The 23,110-nt window shown below is 41.1% G+C and overlaps 1 protein-coding gene across 1 annotated transcript in view; it reads right to left on the reverse strand.

Annotated features, from left to right (window-relative positions):
• LOC145415532 (ras-GEF domain-containing family member 1B-like) overlaps positions 1-23,110 on the reverse strand; it is a 144,387-nt gene that overhangs the window by 1,562 nt on the left and 119,715 nt on the right. The window contains exons 7-10 of the mRNA XM_080284756.1: positions 20,180-20,323; positions 10,600-10,802; positions 5,589-5,740; positions 3,434-3,506 (exon numbers count right to left, since the gene is read on the reverse strand). Coding sequence (XP_080140882.1) covers positions 3,434-3,506; positions 5,589-5,740; positions 10,600-10,802; positions 20,180-20,323 — 572 coding nt within the window. The remainder of the gene's footprint in view (positions 1-3,433; positions 3,507-5,588; positions 5,741-10,599; positions 10,803-20,179; positions 20,324-23,110) is intronic.

Below are 23,110 nucleotides of genomic sequence, written 5' to 3' on the forward strand. Positions count from 1 at the left end.
ACAGGGCGTTCTACCATCGTTTACTCTAGCTTACACCACCGAATGCATCACAGTATGTCCGATTCCAGCCTCAATGTGACGAGGCCCTAAGGACATTAAAGATATTCGGTAACAGAGACAGACACAGGACGGACCATTCTGTGTCTCCTCCTACAGAAATAAAGAGTCACATTCACCCCAACGCACTTTATGACCACAGTAAGAAGCCCACATCACACCCGCAACACACCCAAATCACACCCACATCACACTGTCAGCACACCCAGCTCATCCACATTAGGCGCCTGTGTGTGGACATACCACCTTTGACATAATATACAGAGCCACGGCAACTGCATCATGGCCATCACACAACACCCACGACCCACTGCAGCGGCTGTCACCTTTTACGATGCCTCAAGAATATTACCACACTAACACTAAAAAGAAAAAAAAAGTTCTAGCCAGTTGTGTTAATGAAGACTGTTTCTCTTTCAATGCTAAGTCTCCTAATTTCAACAAAATCGCATATCGGTCCCCATAAATAAAAATGATCCAACGGTGGTGTTTGAGGGTAAATCTCCATCATTATTAGCATTTTCCATTTCCTTTCAGATTAGGCATTATACCTGCATTTAACAAGCGCGCCCTCCCCTCATAGTTACCGGTACCCCTGCCACTAAAATGACGGGTTCTGTGCATAACTACCGAGCACTGAAATGGGTGTCAGTGCTGCAGTATGGTTGGCAAGTAATTACAGCATTACTCATTATCATCGGATATTTTTTTTTTCTCTCCCACGGATGGAGTGAAAGAAAAAAAAAAATGAACGAGAGAACTATTAGCAGCATTCCCAGTGAAATCGGCCAGGCTCATTCACTCATCATTCAAGCCCTCGGAATCCTAGCTGCATCTCAAAAGCCCAACCAACTGCGCATATTCTGAGGGTATTTTTTATTGATGCGTTTCACATTAATTGCCAATCTACAGACTAATGATTTAAAAAAGAGGCGACAAAGGCCAGTCCTATATATGCTCCGTACATTTTTCACCTAACCCACCTGTTCCATTGTCAGTCCCCACGTCTCATCACCCTCCACACCTCGCTCACACACACAAACAGTCAAATATAAAGCAATTCTCCCCTCCCATCCTAACAAGTAAAAAGTTGCAGCAGGCAAACCTTGAATAAAAACAAGTGAAAAGTAGTAGTAGTAGTAGTAGTAATAATAATAATAATAATAATAATAATAATAATATTAACAATAATAACCCTCCTAGCATTTCCCACCGGCTGAGTCAGAGAGAGAGAGAGAGAGAGAGAGAGAATAAAGAAAATAAGAGAAATAAAGTAATTAAACCAAGTCTCCCCAGCTCTCCTGTATGCGTGAAAAAGCTGCAGTGCGACAAACAAAAAAATAAACAAACTAGGAAAACCGAAGCAACTCCTCCTCCCATCCCCTCACACACACACACACACACACACACACACACACACACACACACACACGATTTGGGTGGGGGCGAGAGAGTGTAATGTTGCGTGAGGGGGTGTGAATGTCTTATATCCAGCACGATTTGTCTTGGCCCCGGCTCTCCCCCCGCCCCGAAGTTAGGGCCTGCATATTTAACGCTGGAATTTGTGAAGCCTAAACTCAGCTTAGTAATGGTTAGGAGAGGGAGGCGAAATACACAGTACATACATAGCAGGGGGAAGTGTGGGCCTATAATTATCCTGGTATTTTTAATGGAAGAGTGCAAGATTCATGAGGAAATTCTGTTCACCATCCCCTTCGGAACAAAAATATCTACTTTATCTTTCATCCATGCTACTACGAGGTGATGTTATTCGGCTACAGAGGTTAGAAACAATCTCTCTTCAAGCTGAGTTTGGCCTTCATATAACAAAAATTTAATAGGCCTCACCCAGCTTAATAATGCTTAAGAGGGAGGGGTAGCGAAACACACAGGAGAGAGAAAAGTGGGAGAAAGTGCAGACCTAATATATATATATATATATATATATATATATATATATATATATATATATATATATATATATATATAATATTGGAAGATGGTATCAACGCCTTTCGTGTCTTTCATCTCTGTTACAGATAAGATTGTATTCAGCTAAAAAAAACCTCGTTGTTAAGAGGTTAAAAATTCTCCCTTATTTCTACAGAGGTAGGAAAGCAAGGAACTAAAGACCCCTGAGTACACCACGCTGGCAAGGAAGCAAGAAAGGTCTACAGGTTCTTGAGTTCACTAATCATTCACAAACAATCACAGGTCTTGCAAGGTGGTTGGAAGGGTTCAAACGTCCAACAGTTCACCAATCTTGCAAGGAGGTAGGAGGAGTTCAAAGGTCCACGAGTCCACCATTCTTGCAAAGAGGAAGGAAGAGTTCAATGGACCGCTAGTCCACCAATCTTTCAAGAATGAAGGAAGGGTTCAATGGACCCCTAGTCCACCAATCTTTCAATGAGGAAGGGAGGGTTCAAAGGCCCTGTAGTCCACCAATACTGCAAGGAAGTAAGAAGGCTGAAAGTCTATCATCAATCTTGCGAGGAGATAAGAAAGGTTCAAAGATCCTTCAATACACCAATCTTGCAAGGAGGTAGGAAGGGTTCAAGAACCTAATAGTTCATCAATATTAACTGAGTAGGAAGGAACAGAAGGTCCGTCAGCACACCAATCTTGCATGAGGAAACTTTAAGACCAAGCAGCATACCAATCTTGCTTGGAGATACGAGAGAAATTTTGGCCCTTTGAACATAACAATGTCAGTGGGATCAAAATCACATAAAACACTCCGACTCGTGAGCGAGAGAGGATTCAAGCACGGACAGATCAAGAGTACACCGATATTTGTACGCAGCAACTCCTAAAAACAAAAAAGGTCAACACAACTCAATGAAATCTTGTTTTAATTCACAAAGGCTGCTAACCTTTTCAGTGCGACAGAGATTTTCTTTTAACATAACATATCAATTTGAGAACAATGCTACAGCTACACCAATTACTGTCAACACAACCAAAACTACAACCACCGTTTATCTATCATTACAATTACCATTACTTTGATTACAATAATTACCAGCACCATTACAACAACTACTACCATCAATATCGTAAACATCACAACCAGTGAGAGAGATAAGCACAGCTATGTATCTATTATTATAAACTTCGCTCAAGTCAAGGCTATATCTATCTATATCTATCTATCTATCTATCTATATATATATATATATATATATATATATATATATATATATACTATTTTGTCTATATCATCTCTGTCGAGCAATCAAGCTACCTAACAAAATTATTTTTTTCCCATCCATCAACCTCTCTCTCTCTCTCTCTCTCTCTCTCTCTCTCTCTCTCTCCTGTAGAGTTCCTGTAACTAAAAATCTATGTAAGCATCGATGTATATGTATGCACTTACTTGAGGTTCTTGTAGCGGTCCTTCTCATAGCTATTATCTGGCCCTTCACACTCAAACGAAGCCAACGCCAGACCTGTAAGAGAAAGGACACGGGTTGAGAGGGGGGTGGGGGGAAGAAGGAGTGGAGACGGGAGGAGTGGGGGTAGAGTGGGAGGGCTGAGGCTCTACACTGTGGGCTGAGGGGTGGTGCCATGGGTGGTGCGAAGAGAGAGGGAGGGGAGGCTGAAAGGGGTGGAGTGACGGCGGAGACTGGCAGTCACTCTTAAAAGATCATGGTGGTTCTATATATAGCGACACACACACACACACACGACCCACGAACGTGCATGAGTGACCACATAAACTGGGGAACGGAGAGGGACAGAGTGGAAAGGACTGGGAAGGCGGAGAAAGAAGGAACAGGAGAAATGAGTCAAGAGGAAATTAAAAGCAACACTGTACGGCTGACAAGCACACATAAAGACAAAAATTAGCATAAGTGGTACATGGAGAAAATGAAAACACAAAATCAATGAACAAGTATTATCTCATATTTAATTATACACCAAATTTTACAGCGCCAGGATACTCTTTTTATTTAAACCCCGAGAAAAGTTAACAGCAATAATGATCATAAAAATAATATTAATAAAGACGACTCAATACTGCGAGGTTTGAGGACTGCCGTGAACTTCCTGGTCTTTGAAAACACAATGGTAGTCAGGGAGTGTGTGTGTGTGTGTGTGTGTGTGTGTGTGTGTGTGTGTGTGTGTGTGTGTGTGTGTGTGTGTGTGTGTGTGTGTGTGTGTGTGTGTGTGTGTGTGAGAGAGAGAGAGAGAGAGAGAGAGAGAGAGACTGTATGTATCTGATTCATACTGATAGAGCAAGACGAAAGTAAGAGGCAAAATAACACGGACAGATGGATAGAAAACTGATTGACAGATAGACAGACAGATAAACAAGTAGACAGACAGATCTAAACAGACAGATAGGTTAAAGTGAATGTGTGTGAGGTAGAAGACAAGAGAGTAAAACACCACACACACACACACACACACACACACACACACACACACACACACACACACACACACACAATAATATCGCTCCTCTTTTTAATCCAACAATTATGAAACATTTAACATTCTGAACAAAAAAAAAAAAAAAAACTGTTTGGCTTCGAATACCACACCTCTGAATTTTAAAAACCATTGTTCACTTCCTCTTTGTTTATCGTTACGAGGTGCATCAATATTTATGAAAAGAGCTGTACACACCTATACTCTGTTCACTTTTAACTTGGCGTAAAAAAATGCCATCTCTCCAACTCGAATTTTTTACTATAACACTAGATTAACATTAGAATATGATGCCAGTCACGAAGAAGTGCCATGGGAAGGATGAGCAACCGTAGTAGTGTCGCGTTTTCGATTACTAACTTCCGTGAAATAAGCTGCAAAAAGACCTAAATCATCGCCTATAGTTCGTTCATTATAACCAGGCGCATATTTCGTCCTTTTTCTGCTTATTTCCCGTAACTCAATGGCAGAATAAGGCACTACTCAGGCTCTACATCCTTTCCATAGCACTTTTCGTGACTAGTACCATATTCTAGTGTCAATCTCTACCCAACATGTAAGATGGGAGAGACGGCAATTTACACCTAGTTAAAGTGACAAGAGTACAGCAATTTACACCTAATTAAAGAGAAAGATATAGTAAGTTATGCCTACTTGAAGAGAACAGAGTGTAATAATTTACATCTAGCTAAACTGAAAATGATTTACATCTAATTAAAAAGGAGAGAGTGTAGTAATTTACACCTAATCAATGTGAACAGAAGTAATTTACACCTTGCTAAAGTGGAGAGTAATTTACAACTAATTAAAGAGAAGATATCATAGTGATTTACATCTATACTCTTTTTACTCTTACAAACTAAAACTACTGCCTATCCATCTTGATTGCTGAGCTGTAAAAATAGATTAACACTAAAATATACCAATCACTAAGAAGTGTTATGGAGAGGAAGTATATCCGTGGCACTCTGTTCCTGCCACTATGTGAAATAAGCTGCAAAATAAAAAAATCTAGGCCAATTTAAGGTGAAAAGAATATAGTTAAAGTGAATGAACTATACATACATACATACATACAAATATACCCCCTTACATACCTGTCTCAGTAAGTACATGTGTGGTCTGCAGGTGTGTGATTACTTCGGGCACCTTCTCAAAGGGGCAGGACACCTGCTTCCAAGCCATGAACTCCGTCACTTGCTTCGCCAGCTGCCAGAACTTGTCGAAGTTGATGTGGCCGTTTGGTAGTCTGACGGGGAGAATGGTGCGGGTGGGTGATTAGTAAGCGGGTGGGTAACTGGACTAACTGTAGGCAGTGGATAACCCTGACTCTTACGCTGCTGTTGGTACACAGGCGTAGAATATTCTGGCAAACACCAGGTGATTTTATTCATAGGATAAGAGGCTTAGCCACTGTTACTACCTCCACCAACTATGTTTGACGCAGGTTATGTATTCACTCATGTCTGTCTGACTGTGTACAATACATCCCCAAAAGTTGTTATCGGATTTCAATGAAATGTGGTGGATAGGCAGGCAGTATGTCAAGGTAGAGTTAATTAGATTTTGATGTGGCGGATGCAGGAATAAATAATAAATTTCATTGGCGTTGGCGGAGGTATGCGCTCTCTCACACGGAGTAACAAGGTAGACTTAGCAGAATTAACTATGTGAGACCGTGAAAAATTTCGTCTGGTAGGAATGTGAAATTAATCATAAATTTTATTGGCGCTGACGAAGGTATGCGTTCTCTGTGCGCTTTCTAGTTACTGCTGTTGTTGTGGCCCCAGATTTATCTAAAACGTGAACCAGGTGGACTGCAGACTTAATATTTGCCCTCCTAAGTTGGCCACCATCCTCCTTGCAGAGGACAGAGAATTAGTCATAGGATGTGTGTACAATCAGACATTTAAACCATCCGGTTATACCAATACAATCACATGAAGGCGTCCCTCTCCATCACCCAACCCAGCCGTCAAGGAGGAAACATACTTCAAGTAGCCCTTTCGCTAAAGTACTGCTGGTGGACCCGGGAATTTTGTTTTCGCTAAAACAAGACTTTTATACTGCAGCGAAAAATCATTGTCGTTATACAGAAATAGATACATGATACAAAAATAAATGAAGCAAGACTAGGTAAAGAAAAAGAGCTTGTTGACAACGGGGCCAATGACGTCAGCAGCAAAATAATTCAAAGCCTCTTACAGCAGAGAGGACACCAAAATAAGCACGCGGCACACTCATTTGCTACGAAGGGGGAAGTGGATGAAAATTATATGAGGGGATGTACGCGTGGGATCTGAGAAAGACTTTTTATTTTATTTTTGTATGTCTAGTCGATTTTGTTCAGCTTTAGGAAGGCTTTTGAACAAGAGGAGTCAGATGTACCAGGAATTAACCCCTCTATCGCCCGAGATCATTCCTAGGGAGAATGAAATTATTTGTTGACATTAAGAACAACATACAAAAGACATCACAGAGTTAAAAGTGATACCGTAATATGCAAGCAGGTATGCAAGTGTGTGTGTGTGTGTGTGTGTGTGTGTGTGTGCGCACACACACACACTCAAATACCTTAAATGATGACAGGGAGGTCAGAGAAAAAACATGAGAAATTCCAGACACGTGTCGAAATATATTTGGACAATTTACCCCGAGTGAAAGGGTAATTTTGACCTGAATGCAAAAACTGGCGATGTCAGAATGGGAGGAGGAGGAGGGGGGTGCCAGGAATGAGAAGGACTGGGTTGCTTGGGTGGACATTTGCAGTGGGAAGAGATCGTACTTCAAAAGTAAGTCCTTCAACCACAAACGGATATACAAGAAGGAATGTGGAAAGGAGACTGGTGGGAAGAGTGGTGGAGAAAGCAATGACTGACTTTGTATGTATGGACAAGCAAATGAACAAAGTAATTTCGCCATGAGAGAAGTCAGAGAACATGGAGCTAGGTTGTCAAAATGTACTGTTTATCATCATCATCATCATCAAAGTATGCGATTGGTAGGAAAGTAGAAGAGGCATCACGTAGCAGGGGAAGTGGTGAGAGTGGAGAAGCTGCAAGAATATAAAAAGTAAGAGATTTAAAGACAGTGTGAAGATCAAAACGCACTCTTTTCTGTGATATGAGTAAAGATAGCAGAGCAGAAAGAATAACCAAGTCGAAGTGGTAAGAGTGTAGACGCTGCTGGGAAGGGATGAAAGGGAAGATATAGAGAGACAGGGATGCAGAGAGGGGAAAAAATGAGTAGAAAGTGACAAGGAAGATACAGAGGTGCAGAGAAGAAAATGAGTGAAGCAGAAAGTGACATCAGGTAGAAAGGTATGCTGCGAGAAGAGAGGCTGCAGGGAGAGGGAGAGAAATAAAAGGTTTAGAGACAGGGTTGCAGAGAAGCTCGGTGGGCATAATGCAAATGAGGTTAATGAAGCGGGGAGGATTTTTGAGAGAGTGGTAATGCGGGTTATGCAAGGACGTGTGTGGTGTGTGAGCAGCGTGGGCAAAGTTAACTCCACGAATCTTTGTGTGTGTGTGTGTGTGTGTGTGTGTGTGTGTGTGTGTGTGTGTGTGTGTGTGTGTGTGTGTGTGTGTGTGTGTTGTCCTAGTTATCTGTAGACGATTTTACTGACCCTTCGTAAGGCTTCTCACACTGAATGGGTTACTGATGGCTATATTTAATCCTTCCATTTCTAAAAGTAGCTCCTATGCTGAATAAAATCGTCTGGAAATAACAAGAATAAAAAAGGACGCCCCTGTTAGTGTGGGGAGGTGAGAGAAAAATCAGAGGCGGGAAAGAGAGAACACGAGAGAATGGTTACGGATCAAAGGGAATGCTGGGAGGCAGTAATAGACAGGGTGTGATAGGCTGTGCGCGAGGCCTGGTAGAATGATTTAATACCACCACTGTATAAGGGTGAGGGTGAGAGGATGGTGCGGAATAAAAAGGGTATGTGTTATTTAAGTGAAGCAGGAAAGATTTAACCCCTGAACCCAATGACGTATTGTACTAGTTTATTTTTTATTTCTCTAGATGATTTGGTTTAACCTGGGAGAGACCTCCAGTAAAGAAGAGGTTAATGAATCCTGTATTTAACCCCTTCAGTTAAGAAAATCCTCCTTGAAAATCGAAGTGTCTGATGGTAGCAAGAATAAAACATAAAAGACGTCATGAGATCAAAGGTATTATGGCGAGACACTGATAGGAAAGACAGTTATTGGTGTGCCTCCACTTCAGCGCTAACACCCACCGTCCATACTGGATACAAGCTAGGGCTGTCTCATGCAGGACCCAAGACAATTCAGTGTACGAACGACAGAGCAAACGGAGCTGTGAGAATGAATGGCGGGTTGAGTGTGAGGCTGGACCTATTGGCTGGAAACAGGGCAGTGTCTTGCTACCGAAGCTGTTGAACATGTATATGGGTAGAGTACAAACAAAGGTGGAAGCGAGAATATCTTGCTGTGCTGAGCTGGCAGTGACACTCCTAAGATGCGTATACTGAGAGGCTGAATACTTGTTTGGTGCATTTACTATGAACTTCGACTCACTGGTTTAAAAGAGGGAACTGTCACGTCAACGTGGCTATTCAGTATGTATAGCTAAATGGACTGGGTTGAAGTTAAACTGAGAGCGACAACAACTGAGAGGGCAGTAAATGTGAAGAAGCAGGGTACTGTCTGGGAACGGTCTGCACCTCCGTTTGCATATTCTGGCGGTGAAGTAGAATAACAAATGACTGAAACGAAATGAATGGGGCAACGTAGCATATATGATGAATAATGTAGCTATCTGGCCGGCAAAATGGAATAATTAATGAAAACTACATAACTGAACGGAAAAGTGGAGTAAAAAAATAAACCACGGTAGGGAAAATTAATGGATTAAAGGGAAAAATAATGAGGTTCAGAAGAATATTACCTGCATGAAATAATTATTGTACCCTTCTCATACTGGGGACTACTCTAGTCTTCTATTCCAGCTAAAACCAAACGATTTTATTCATCTGGGGGTAAATCTTAGACGCCTGATAATGTTAACAATCACTACTATCCCTCTAATGGTGAGAAGAACTCTATTATCTTATTCCGCCTAACACTAGACACCCTGACCAGCTGAGAGTTACAGGAACCTGGGAGTGGTATATAAGTGTGTGGCTCGCTCTTCCTTCACCAACCAGCACATCCCTCTCGCAAAAATCACTGGTCTATTGCGAGTATGTCAAGTAAATGTGAGAAAATGAAGGGTAAAAATCGAGTAAATATATGTGGCTTCCTCTTGATTTATCTAACATCACATCCCTCATTCAGAAATTAGAGGTCATTGGTGAGTATTTGAAATGTGAATAAATGAAGAAATTAACATACACAAACCCTGAGACAACAATACATAACTTTTTATTCACGGAGTAACACAATCTGAGTATCCATTTTGTGCGAGTAAAAATAAACAAAGGAAACATGGATAAATGTTAAGTAATCTGTATTTATATCATGTTCATTGCAAGACTAGACTTCCTTCTCGGAGGAAGAGTGACAGCCAGAATCAACTCCCTTCCATGTTGGCTAAGTTCGTAGTGGGGGCAGTGTACGTCAAGGTCGAACTGTTGTACTGGTTGTGTTAGTGTGCCTGTGTTTGTATATGCTATGGGTTTGAATTGACAGGCTGCAAACACCCTTGTGCCAACATATGGAAGGACATACTACCAACATCCACTTGAAATATCCATCGAGGTTTCGAGGGTAAACAGAAGAAAAATATCATCATCATCATCATCATCATCACCTCTTTCCTCCTGATGTTCTGGTGAGATAAAATCCAGAAAACATGGGTTAGAGAAATCACGAACGGGTCCTCTCTCCTTTGTAATTATACAAAGGTATGCAAGTATCCGTGTTCATTCTAATCACCTACCAGCACATCCCTCATTCGTGAATAAACAAAGGAAAACGAGGTAATATCTGTGCTCTGTCTACTCACCTGCAAGCACATCCCTCGTTAGTGATTACTGACACATCCGCAAAAATCTGTGTCCTTCTTTTAAACTACTAGCACATACCTCGTTCGTGAATAAACAATGGAACACGAGTTATTCTTTATGCCCTATCTACTCACCTGCTTGCACATCCCTCATTCAGGAAGTAGAGATCCTTGACGAGCAGACTGAAGAAAGGAATAACAATCTTCTGCCTGTCGTCCACGGCGCCTGCAGACCTCCACATGGCGGCCTTCAGCGTGGACCTGTAGCTGCTGAAGTTGCTGGAAGGGTCCATCTGGTGCTCCAACACCGAGAATTTGGCGCTCTGAACCTTGCTCCACTGTGGCGGTGAGAAAGAAGACAGAGAGATGTGAGATAGTGACTCCTGTGGCGGTGAGAAACAGAGATGTGAGAGAGTAAGTCCTGTGGCAGTGAGAAAGAAATACAGATGTTAGAGGGTGACTCGGTGAATACGGGTGTAGATATTTGTTGGAGATGTCAGGAAAAGAAAAAATAATGTGTGTGGATATACATTTAAATAATTATGTACTATATAAAGAGCCTTGTACTATGTAAGACTGAAATTACATACATACATACACACTTACATACAGGCAGGTAGACAGACAGACACATATGGACATAGTTACACATAAATAGACAGAGATGGAGCATAGTTACTTATTCTAATCCAGATCTTAGATACACTTTAATAGACAGATACACATACAGATAGACAGATAGATAAAGAGGTAGATACACAGACAGAAAAAAATTGATAAACAGGGAAAGAGAGAGAGAGAGAGAGAGAGAGAGAGAGAGAGAGAGAGAGAAACTAGGTCAAGATCACGTACTCCTCTTATGTTTAATGTGAGTGAAGGAGGAGGAGGCGGAACACGAGAGGGAGAGAAGACAGGGAATGGAAGCGAGAGGAGATAAAGAGATGCAGGGAGACATGAAGAAAAAAACCGAGGAAGAAGGGAACGAGAAGTAGAGAAGTAGAGAAGAAGGAACATAGAATAAAAAGAGGAAAGTCAAAGGGGAACGAGAGAAAGGAAAGAAGAACGGAAAGATCTGCGAAGAGTAGGACAAATGTAGAAATGAGGGAAGAGATTAGAACACTGAAAGGATGAGAGGAACAGAAGAAAGGAAAACTGACAGAAGCGATGCAATGAAAACATGACAACAGAGAAGGAAGAAGGGGAGAGGGAAGGAAAGGAATCGAGAGGAGAAAAGAAACTTGAAGAAAAAGGAGGGACAGGGAGAGAATAAAAGAGGCACACAATACAGACGAAAGAAATGAGAGAGAATGAAAGATGAGGAGGAATAGAGGGAAGTGAAGAGAAGGAAAGGAGGAAAAAAGAGGTATTAGGAGGGAATGAAAGAACTAAAGAGAGGAATAAATAAAAAGGAAGGAAGGAAGAGGGACCGAAACAACTGGACGGGAGAGAAGAGAGAGAGGGGAGGAATGGGACGGTAAAGATGAAATATGTGATGATAAGAAGAATATTCAAAATAAAAATATAGAAAACTATCTAAATTCTTTCAGATAAACTATACCGTATATATATATATATATATATATATATATATATATATATATATATATATATATATATATATATATATATATATAGAGAGAGAGAGAGAGAGAGAGAGAGAGAGAGAGCCTCTGTGGTACAGTGGTAGAGTGTGCGTTTCGCACGCTGGTGAGCGCGGGTTCGCCTCTCGCCAGAGTTGTAAAAACTTTGGGAAGCGTTCACCAAGCCAGTTGCTACTTTGGCGGTCACAATGGGTGCTGTGGTTGAACCAGTGTCGCATACTAGTATGCCTGCACCCAATCGGCTTAAGGCGGGCCGATTACACTTGGTTCACAGACTACACACACATCCAAAGCCACTACAACACTTCAATCACACTCACAAGCACTTCTCACCCTACATACAGTCTCTACCAGACAGCCTAAGCCGCTGGGTAGAGATACATTGGCTGTATCGTCCCTACTTTGGTAGGGATAGGCCGGTCTTGCAGTGGACCTCAACGGCTGATGATGATGATGTATATATATATGGAACTAAGGAGACTGGCATATAAATAGGCAGATAAATGAATGAAGAGGCAGACTGATAGACAGATTATGGTCAGAGAATAACTTGCATTACATATAAGATTTGGTAGTAGTAGCAGCAGTAGTACTAGTAGTAATAATAATAAAATAATAATAATAATAATAATAATAATAGTAGTAGTAGTAGTAGTAGAAGTAGTAATAATAATAATCTAGTCTTTTGTTTCTCCAAAGCACCGGTTCCTTCAAATGAATTCACTATCATTCGAACACTGTCCGCACCTTGAGAAACGGAACATCATTCATGTGTAATACAAACTACATCTGCAGAAGAGTAATCCCTTCAACCCATAGATGTCATTTTTCTTCTTCTCTTTTTCTGCCATGATACTTCATTCACCTTACCATAACCCCTACCAGTAAAAGTGTTAATGAAGGCTAGATCTAACCCCACAGTTTGAAAAATTTCCTGCGCTGTATAACTTCGTCTGGAGATGAAAAAAAAAATAATGAAAAACGCCATTACAGTGGAGAGGTTAACAGACCAACGTCATTACAAACTACACAGAAACCGAGAACAGAAAAACAGGAATAGGGGGGAACAGCAGATAAACAGAAGATTACAAAGCGTAGATACCAACATGATTGGTTTAGATGTATTTCACTAAATACAAATTTTCATTTTAGTTATTTTTACTTATCTAGCCATTTCTGTGTATTCTTCAGAAAAGACTGGTATTTAGCAAAATTGGGAGGGATAAAATCAGATAGTCACACTCTGACGGCAAAACAAGCACTCTGCACAGAGCTTTAATTTCCGGTGCTGTGCTCACTTTTAACATTAATAATCTAAACTGATCAGATGAGTCGACTGAAATCCACGCATCCACTATCAGATTAGCATTTACATAAGCTTGGTTATCGCCATCAAGTTACAGCCTGCAATGGTTCACTGTCGTCTTTAACATTTAACACTATAATTCACACACGTGCCACCACCATAAATGAACATCAATACTGTTTACAACGCCTTGATTAAAGTAATTTATTTGCATAAATAGCCACTCTAAACAGTGCAAACATAAACACAGCTACTGTATAGTAGCCCCTCGTTATCTGGTACTAATGCTGCACACATGTCCCAGGAAGCTGCTTTCCCGACCTATCACTAATGTACTGTATAGTTATTTTATCTAGAGTTAAAATTTAGCATCCAGTAAAGCCCTCAAAACTCTGGGGAACGATGGCGCTGACGGGTAAGCAGGAATGAGTACAATATTGAAAAAAAAAAAAAAAAAAAAAGGCAAATACAGCGTGAAATAACTATTGCTGACACGGTACAGCAATGAAACATGCCACCATGACGGATTACAATATATAAGAATTTTCAATGATACTGTTACTCCAAAAATTTGTCAAATTTTCTGATAATAGAATAAGATATATATATTTATAAATACAGTAGATGTATACACAACAGTATTACGAAAAAAAATCACCGAACAATTAAGGTGCTTCAAAGCAGAACAGTTCATTTTACCAGTAGTCAGAGTCTGTTACTGAACACAACTGGATGTTTTTGCTCATTCATTACACTGGTCTTCGGCTGATGTATTAGTTATATTCTACACAGGGTCACAAGCACAATTGTCAGTTGAAAGTACATCATTTGAAGTGAAAATTATCATCGTCATCATCATCATCATCCGAACCTCCTTTCCCACCCTAGGGCAGGGTCAGGAGTAGCAATGTCCAGACAGCCCAAATTTGCCCAGTCCAATAGGCCACGCTTACATTCACTCACCATTCAAGCCCCCGGAATCCTGGCTCTATCTGATACACCAAAAAACATTCACCACGTATTGTAGCTTCACATAAACTTTGCGGTACTCATGCATTAATCAATCTTACCAGTTTGCAATGTGTTCATTTATTTTGTGACGAAGCAAATATGCAGTCATACCTTAAACCAGCTGCCCAATCACAATAATTTCATCTCGGTAATACCAGCTTAGACTTATACGGCTAAATCTGCATTTTATTTTTACTAGCGTAATATAAAATAAATACAAATACTCTTATTTCAATTTTAAAAATCAATGTAGGCAAACGATTAAATCCGTTTCATTAAATAAATGACAGTTCTGCAAATGAAGAAAAAACGAATGTGGGAAAGAGCAGAGAAAGTGAGAAAAAAGGTACACAACAAAAAAATCGTTCCCACTCTTCATTCCCGAAAAAAAAAAAAAAAAAAAAAAAAAAACAGGCGGAACAACGGTGAAAACGACTGATGCATTCCGGATAAAGTTCGTTCACTGATATCGCCGGATAACAAATGGATTACACACCTGCCGTGGTAATGGTGGTGGTGTGGTACTGGTAGCTGTGGTGGTGTGGTTATGGTAGCTGTAATGGTTGTGGTACTGGTGCTGTAACTGTAGTAATGTAGCTGCTGTGGTGGTGAAGTTATCACACGTGATCGTAGTGGTGATGGTGGCTGTGGTGATGGTGATGGTCTGGTGGTGGTTTTGTCGTTGTTGTGGTAGCTGTGGCGGTGGCTGTGTTGTTGTGGTGGTGGTGACAGTAGTTGTGATGGTTATGTAGTGGCTGTGATGATGGTAATACTGGCAGCCGTGATGGTGGTAGTTGTCATGATGATGGTTGTAATGGTGATGGTAATGGTGGTGACTGTTCCGTTGATGGTGATAGTGGTGGTTCTCATGATGGTAGTTGTGGCGGTGATAGATGATGATGGTGATGCTGGCAGTTTAAGATATGGAAATTAATGGTGATGATGATGATCATGATGATAATGATGATGATAATGAAGATGATGATTCTGAGAGAACGGAAGCTGTGGTAGTGATGATGATGATGATGTAGCACAGCAGGGGTAAGTGTGGTACTGATGGTGGTTACAGTGAAGGGCAGTAGTTGCTTGGAATGGTGATAGGTGGTAAGTGTAGTGGTGAGAATGGCAGTGGTAATGGTAGGTGAAGGACTAACGGTTGCGGTGGTGATGATCGTGAAAGTGGTGGTGGCAGAAGTAAGTATGGCGTTGATGGTGGTAAATGGTGATTGTGGTAGCGAGTGTGGTGCTGACTGTGGTTGCTTTGAATGGTAGTAGGTGGTTACTGGTAGTGGTGACTGAGGTAGTAGTTAGAGGAATGACGCTGGTGGATGTGGTGATGATGGTGATAGTGATGGTGGTAAAGGCAAGAGACACCTTTAACACAATAACGCATCTATCATTTATTCTTGCTGTCACAATACGCTCCTGTTCAGAATGTGGAAGACGTCTCGTACGAAAGGGGTTAATGGCGTCTGCTCCTTCCTCCCTCAGCGTCACACGCATCTCCACCCAGGATCATTTCGTCAGCTGATACCAAGAATAAAACACGAGACGCCATCGTACTGAAAGGGTCAATTGCTTAGGATGGTGGTAAGTGGTGAGTGAGTGATTGTAGTGGTTGAGGGAATGTTGATGATAATGGTGATGATGGTAATTATGGTAGTGATAATAGTAGCTGTGGTAGATGGTAGTCAGCCATAGTGGTGGTGGTGGTAAGATGACAGCAACAGGTCAATAACGTTAACCATAATCCGTGGTAGTAATAATAGTGTTACGTAAGCTTTCTCTTTCGTTACCACAGGACACATCGTAGCCCTTCTTCCTTAGTGTTATCTTTTGAGTACATAAGTTATTAGCCTCATGTCTGTTATTTACATTTTTATTACATCGATATACTTTGCAACAGTACCATGTGCGGGGAATACGAAGAAATGCATTGTTAAATAAAAAAGTTGCGATAACTTCCACGCCAACGAAAAGACAGTTTATCACAAGACTTGATCCCGTTTGCTGGCTGTGTTCATTTTATTGCAGATCGTGCCCTATATGAGTCATCGATAGTCACCGTGTGTGTGTGTGTGTGTGTGTGTGTGTGTGTGTGTGTGTGTGTGTGTGTGTGTGTGTGTGTGTGTGTGTGTGTGTGTGTGTGTGTGTGTGTGTGTGTGTGTGTGTGTGTGTGTGTGTGTGTGTGTGTGTGTGTGTGTGTGTGTGTGTGTGTGTGTGTGTGTAAAGTTGCACAAGCAAAGGTGGCCCTGTAACTGAAGTACTGTGCCCACAAGCTATGAAACGCAGCAATGGTGTCGGCACAATACTACTACAACCACACTATTCCCTTTATTCACTGGGGGATACAGTGACACGAAAAATAAGAGCACTCACCATTATCACCATCATCCTAATCCTAATCCCACTATTATAACTTGGCCGTGTAAAACAGAGAAGGAAAGTGTAAAAAAAAAAAAAAAAGAATCTCGCGTGTACAATGAAATAGGCCAGACACTAACAGTAATAATAATAATAATAATAATAATAATAATAATAATAATAAGTGGATTTCAGTTAGCAGAAAATAATGGAGAATCTAAAGGCAAGGGGATGAGGTAGGCGGGTCGGATAATAACAGGTATTGGTTTTATGAAATATTGATGACGGTGGTGGGGGTAGTGGTGTGGTGAAGATGGTAGTCCAAGTGATAGTGTGGTAGCGATGGTAGTACAGATGGTTGTATTTATGGTAGTAGTAAAGGTAGCAGTGTATTAATGGTAGTTCTGGATGTGGGTGTGGTAGGTTGTGGTGAAGATGATGTAGCTGTGGTAGGTGTGATGTTAACAATCGAGTCTGTGTCTGTAGTGGTAGTTTGTTGGTTGTGGTAGTGCTGGTTGTAGCGATGGGGTAGATGATGGTAGTATTTCGTGGCTGCGGTGAGACTGGTAGTGGTGATGTGGTGGTGGTGGATATGATGGTAGTATCTGCTGTAGTGGTTGAGTTTGTGGTGTGGCTCAGATAGACAGTCAAATATTCGTACATAAAAAAGATACAGAGACAGATAAATTGAGAGAGAGAGAGAGAGAGAGAGAGAGAGAGAGAGGACGCTGGTGTGAGGGAGGTATTAAAGAGAACCATCCACAGGTATTGGTACTGCCTAGCTCTTTTATTGAGAGAGAGAGAGAGAGAGAGAGAGAGAGAGAGAGAGAGAATTCTGTTATACCATCTCTCATTTTCTCTTCTCTCCCGTCTCTCAGCTTTTCTTCCTTCCTCCTCCTCTTCCCTCCCTCCTCTCTCTTCTACTCACCTGTCCAGTTCTCTCCCTCTCTTTATATTTCGGCTTCTCCCTCCTCTTCACCCTCTTATCTACTCTTTGTTCTCTCTCTCTCTCTCTCTCTCATTTACTCTGGTCACTCTTCCCTCTCTTTTCATCCTCCCTCCTCACTCCTGTCACTCGGTTTCTCCCTCCTCTTAGTTGGTCTCTCTCTCTCTCTCCCTCTCTCTCATCCTCCTTTCTCATTTCTCCGTTGCTCGGTTTTTCTCACCTCTACGGTACCTCTGCTTCCTCTCTCTCTCTCTCTCTCTCTCCCCTTCGCCTGTCCTTCCTCCCTGCTATATTTTTCAACACTTTGTTTTATCCATTCCTCCCCTCTTCGTGCCCTTTACAGTCTCTCTCTCTCTCTCTCTCTCTCTCTCCCTTGTCTAGCTCCCTACTGAAAGAGAGAGAGAGAGAGAGAGAGAGAGAGAGAGAGAATAACGGAGGGGGAAAGGGAGGAGGAGAGAATGAAATTGGTTTTAAAAATTGAAGGGAGCGTATCCTGGTAGGAGAAGGGAGAATATTACAGGGTACAGGGAGGGTTAAAGTAATAATAATAATAATAATAATAATAATAATAAATAATAATAATAATAAATAATAAAAATAATGATAATAAAAATAATGATAATAATAATAATAATTTCAATGTGATATCAAGCCAGATAATTGGTTGTCGGGTACTAGATTACACTCCACCTAACTGATTAAGTGATCCACCGTCTTCAATCAATCTATCTATCTACATTTCTATCTGTCCCTCTATCCATCCGTCTATCCATGTACCTCTAACTGTTTGTCTATCTATCTATTTACTTTTTACGGTTTTGATAAGATAAATTAATCCCCCTAAATCCGGTGACCTATATATTATTTTATCCTTGTCACATACGATTTACTTTAATCAGATAATTTCCTCCTATAAGAGAGGTTAAAGAGGGCTATACCTAACCCCTCCAGAGAGAGAGAGAGAGAGAAATATTTGTTGTCGATCTGTTTTTTTATCCATCTTCTTGTTCTTTATATGTTCAATTACCTACGTACCTAAACATTTATCTCGATCTATCTGTTTGTCTATCGATCTATCCATCAATCAATCAATTCACCCAGTCAGCCGTCTATTTGTACCAATCTATCAATGAATTCACTCTCATTCGTCTACATGTATTAATCCATCTGTATCTATTCCCCCACTTATCCGTCTATCAATCTATCCCCCAGTCAATCTACTCACCTACTGATCCGTCTACCTACCTATCCATCTACCTGGGGATTTATTTTTTTCAAAGGTTAAGCCACATTCTTTTCACCTCCCTCAACCCTAGTGAATACTGTGGAGAGTGAAATGGTTTGATGTTACCTCGAGCAGAATACAGAAGTCCCCACCACTGTCTAGGGGCTGACATTATGTATGGTGTATATATCGCTATTTCATGTGTAAATACTGCTTTGCGAAAATTCGAAAGATGCGAACGTTTACCATCCCCTCATTCGATGTAGTGTTAGCTTTAGGTCGCGTCCACACATGTGCTCAAACAAGTGCTGGCAACATCTAGACAACACAGTAACGAACACGCTGCAAACATGTTGGGAACAGCAGCGTCCATATCATGTTGGCAACATCATGATGAAGTCTCAGCTGCCTCGTGTGGACACACTTATCCCATCACCTCTGCTGCCAGTGTTCGAAGCTGCACTGAAACATGTCCGCATACATCTGTCCAAATACTACTGCAAACATGTTCCCGAACATGTTGCCTGCCATGTTGCCAACATATGTTCGAGAGCACGTGTGGACGCGCACTTATGTGACTATATGAGTGACTAGTCCAATGGTTTCCTGCAGCCCAGTAAACAATTTCCTACTTTGGGAGGTAACAATATAGTCAATAAATAGACGTCTGATGGTCTCGTAGGTAATGGCGCTTTAACTGTATATGGCTCACAGAGCTTAAATCTGAGGGCTGGCTTTGGTTTACTGCATTCATAATGCCACTCAGAGAGAGTGACTGGTTACTCGTCTTAAATTTCTGGACTGTGTAGCCTCGCCCCAGGCTTCTACGCCCCTGACAGATCAGTGAAATAAGAAACAATAGAAGGATAACCATTGTTCACTGTTAGTATCTGAATTTATACTGCATGTCAATTCATACAACCATTTGTCTGCCCATCTGTCCAGCACACTCACCGCCTTCCTCAGCATGGAGACAAAAAATGTCAATCCATTCCTCCCTCCATCTATTTATCTGTCTACTTGAGCTTGGAGACGATAGACATACTGGTATCTGTCAATGCTTTCATCAATCCATCTATCAACTTACCGTCTTCTTCAGCCTGGAAACAATTGATATGTTGAGTCCTGTTATGATGCACATGAGGGATCCTATCTCATCCACCTATCCATTCATCTGCCTGTCTATCTGTCTATGCATTCACCTACCCGTCTATCTATCTACCCATTTATCTACCCTTCTATCTGTCTGTCTATCTACTCACCGTCTTCTTAAGCCTGGACACGATTGACATGTTGAGCCCGGCTATGATGCCCATGAGGGAGTTGAAGTTGCCGATGTTGAAGCACTCCCTGGCCACTTCTATCCACCACTCGATCACTCGCACCCGCTGCTTCCGCTTCACGTGCTGTCGATAGGTGGAGAGATGAGATTACAGTCCGTTCATTTTCACCTGACAAATCCCTGCTGTACTATTCTTCTTTTGTACTGATCTTTTCTGCTACTTCTGTGACTAGCTGTAACTTTTAGCATTACGGCCGGATCATCTCATAAGGACAGCAAGGTATGTGAGGTCTTGTGTCTATGTAGCTCTGTGTAACTCCCACTACTCCAACACAAAGTCGTGATTGTATGAAATGTCGATGAGGTAAGAACGAGTCTCCTTGGTTATCAGTCAAAATCAACCCTACAATCTTAGCTTCAGTATTAAGTCCTGGGGGTATAAAACTTGATGAGTTTTTGTTACGAGGCTGGAATTAGTCTCCTTGGTTACCAGACAATATCTACCCACTAAGCTGACTACATCTGACCAACATCTGAGATGAAAGAGGATTGGGATCTCATGTCAAGCACTATAGTTGTGGAGTTAGGAAGGGAACACGGAGTGGATGTAAAGGAAAGAAATGCATTAAGGTTGATTTGTACAGGTCACCACTCAAGTTGGATGGCATAGAGAGAGAAAAAGAGAGAGAGAGGCTCTAAGAGGGCAGGTAGGTTTGGGAATCGTGTGCGAAAGAGAAAAGTTAGACTATAGCGTCACAGAGAAGGAGGTGTTTCACTGTGTGTGTGTGTGTGTGTGTGTGTGTGTGTGTGTGTGTGTGTGTGTGTGTGTGTGTGTGTGTGTGTGTGTGTGAGAGAGAGAGAGAGAGAGAGATCCACATCAGTAACCATGCCAACACACAAAAACAATTATTTATGCATCAACAAAATCAACAAAAATGGTTCTACATAACTGCAACTTCCATAACTTTGTCAAAAAAAATAAACATCAAATTGTGGTGCGTGTGAAACTGTTTGGAATATATTGAGAAAAAAAAAAAAAAAAAAAAACACGGTAAAAAAACAACTCCCTCTCTCTCTCTCTCTCTCTCTCTCTCTCTCTCTCTCGCCTCTCATCGTTTGAAAATAACTCTCTTTCTCACTGACACCATTTTTATTGTCTAACTTTTCTCTTTCGCTCATGATTACAAGACCTACCTGATCGCTTAGAATATATATATATATATATATATATATATATATATATATATATATATATATATATATATATATATATATATATATATTTCTCTCTCTCTCTCTCACACACACACACACACACAGCTAATTGCAATCTGATCTAATGATGTTTACAACCAACCCCCCACTCTCTCTCACACACAACCAGAATCTCATATTTCCTAAATTTGATCATTTAACCTGTCATAACATCAAAACAATTACATTTGCTTTGCCATCTTCTCTTCCCGTTATTTTTCTTCCATTGTCTTTTAAATGCCCATTGTCTCGTTCGGCACAGCATCATTTTTTACCTCTCTCTCGCTCTCTCTCTCTCTCTCGCTCTCTCTCTGTAGCCATTTTTATATCTTTCCCCTTTCATCCCTCCTCCTCCATTTGCTCAACTAATATTACTTAATCGCTAGTTTTTCCGACCTTCCCATCCTTCTCTCCTTCCCTCCCTCTCCCATTATAATTCTCTCTCTCTCTCTCTCTCTCTCTCTCTCTCTCTCTCTCTCCCCTTCTTATTAATTATTGACCATTCTTCTAGCCTATTCATATTTCTCTCCCTCTCCAACTAATTCCTCTCTCTCTCTCTCTCTCTTTCAATTCCTCCAATTATAATTTATTCACCCATCATCTCTGCAAACACGCCCGACATTCTCATCACTCAATAAAAACGCTTCCCAGTCAATTATGGACCGTTCAAAGCTCCCCGCATTTTCCATTAGCTTCAAACGCTCTGATTTCTCCTCTTTCTATTGACTCTGCACTTGTTATATGCCACTCGTGTCACTTTACAAATTTCCGGATTATGTGTGAAGATTTTTTTTTTTCTTTTCTTTTAAAGCCTGACAAGTGGCTCAGAGGGCGGGAAACTGCGGCGGCCATGTTGGATGACGTCACGGCTTGTTTTGGTCGCGGTCGGTGATGCCATATGGCGGGTACGCGTTCAGGGGTTAACGATACTATCTTGATTGGTTATTGAATTACTCTTGTATGTGGTGTTCATCTGTAAAAATGGCATTGGCTTTTATCAGAGGAAAACAAATGATGACATACTGACTTTTAAAACGATATTCTCATGTATTTCGTTATTACTTTCACATCTGTTTATAACTGTGTCTTCTGACCTTGTCTTTTATCTTCCCTGTTTTAGATATTTATATATTCACTACTAAAGCCTTACCTTTACTTACGTCTTCATTCGCAATATAAGTATAATCATATTCTCCAGCCACTTTTTTTTTTCCTTTCTTTCTTTCCTTGTCTATCTCCCTCCTACGCCGCCGTCACATGCCCGACTACCAATCTATCACCCAGCCTTCATCCCCACCAATATATATTTTCCGTACCTACAATGCCTCCTCTTCTTCCACCCCTTCCCCTGCACTTAATCTGATTACATCCTACCCTGTCTTTTTACTGGTATTTTAACACACTTTCCCATTTTCTATTATACTGCCTGGCTCACACCTTCCTTAGTTTTTATCTATTACTTATTTCAAGGCTACCTACTGTTTTCTACTTCACTGCCTACGTATTCCACTTCAGTGCTAAAATCCTACCTCCTACCTCGCTGTCAGTTTAGTTCACTGCCTACTCCTCCCTTCTACCTCCGTGTCTATCTGTTTCACTTTACTGCCCGCGCTCTACTAACACCCTATTCACTAATTTTACAACATACGTCTTATCT

This window comes from Coenobita brevimanus, chromosome 103 (genome assembly GCF_032717465.1).
Source record: "Coenobita brevimanus isolate Jiangsu-jjx chromosome 103, ASM3271746v2, whole genome shotgun sequence".
NCBI lineage: Eukaryota > Metazoa > Arthropoda > Malacostraca > Decapoda > Coenobitidae > Coenobita > Coenobita brevimanus.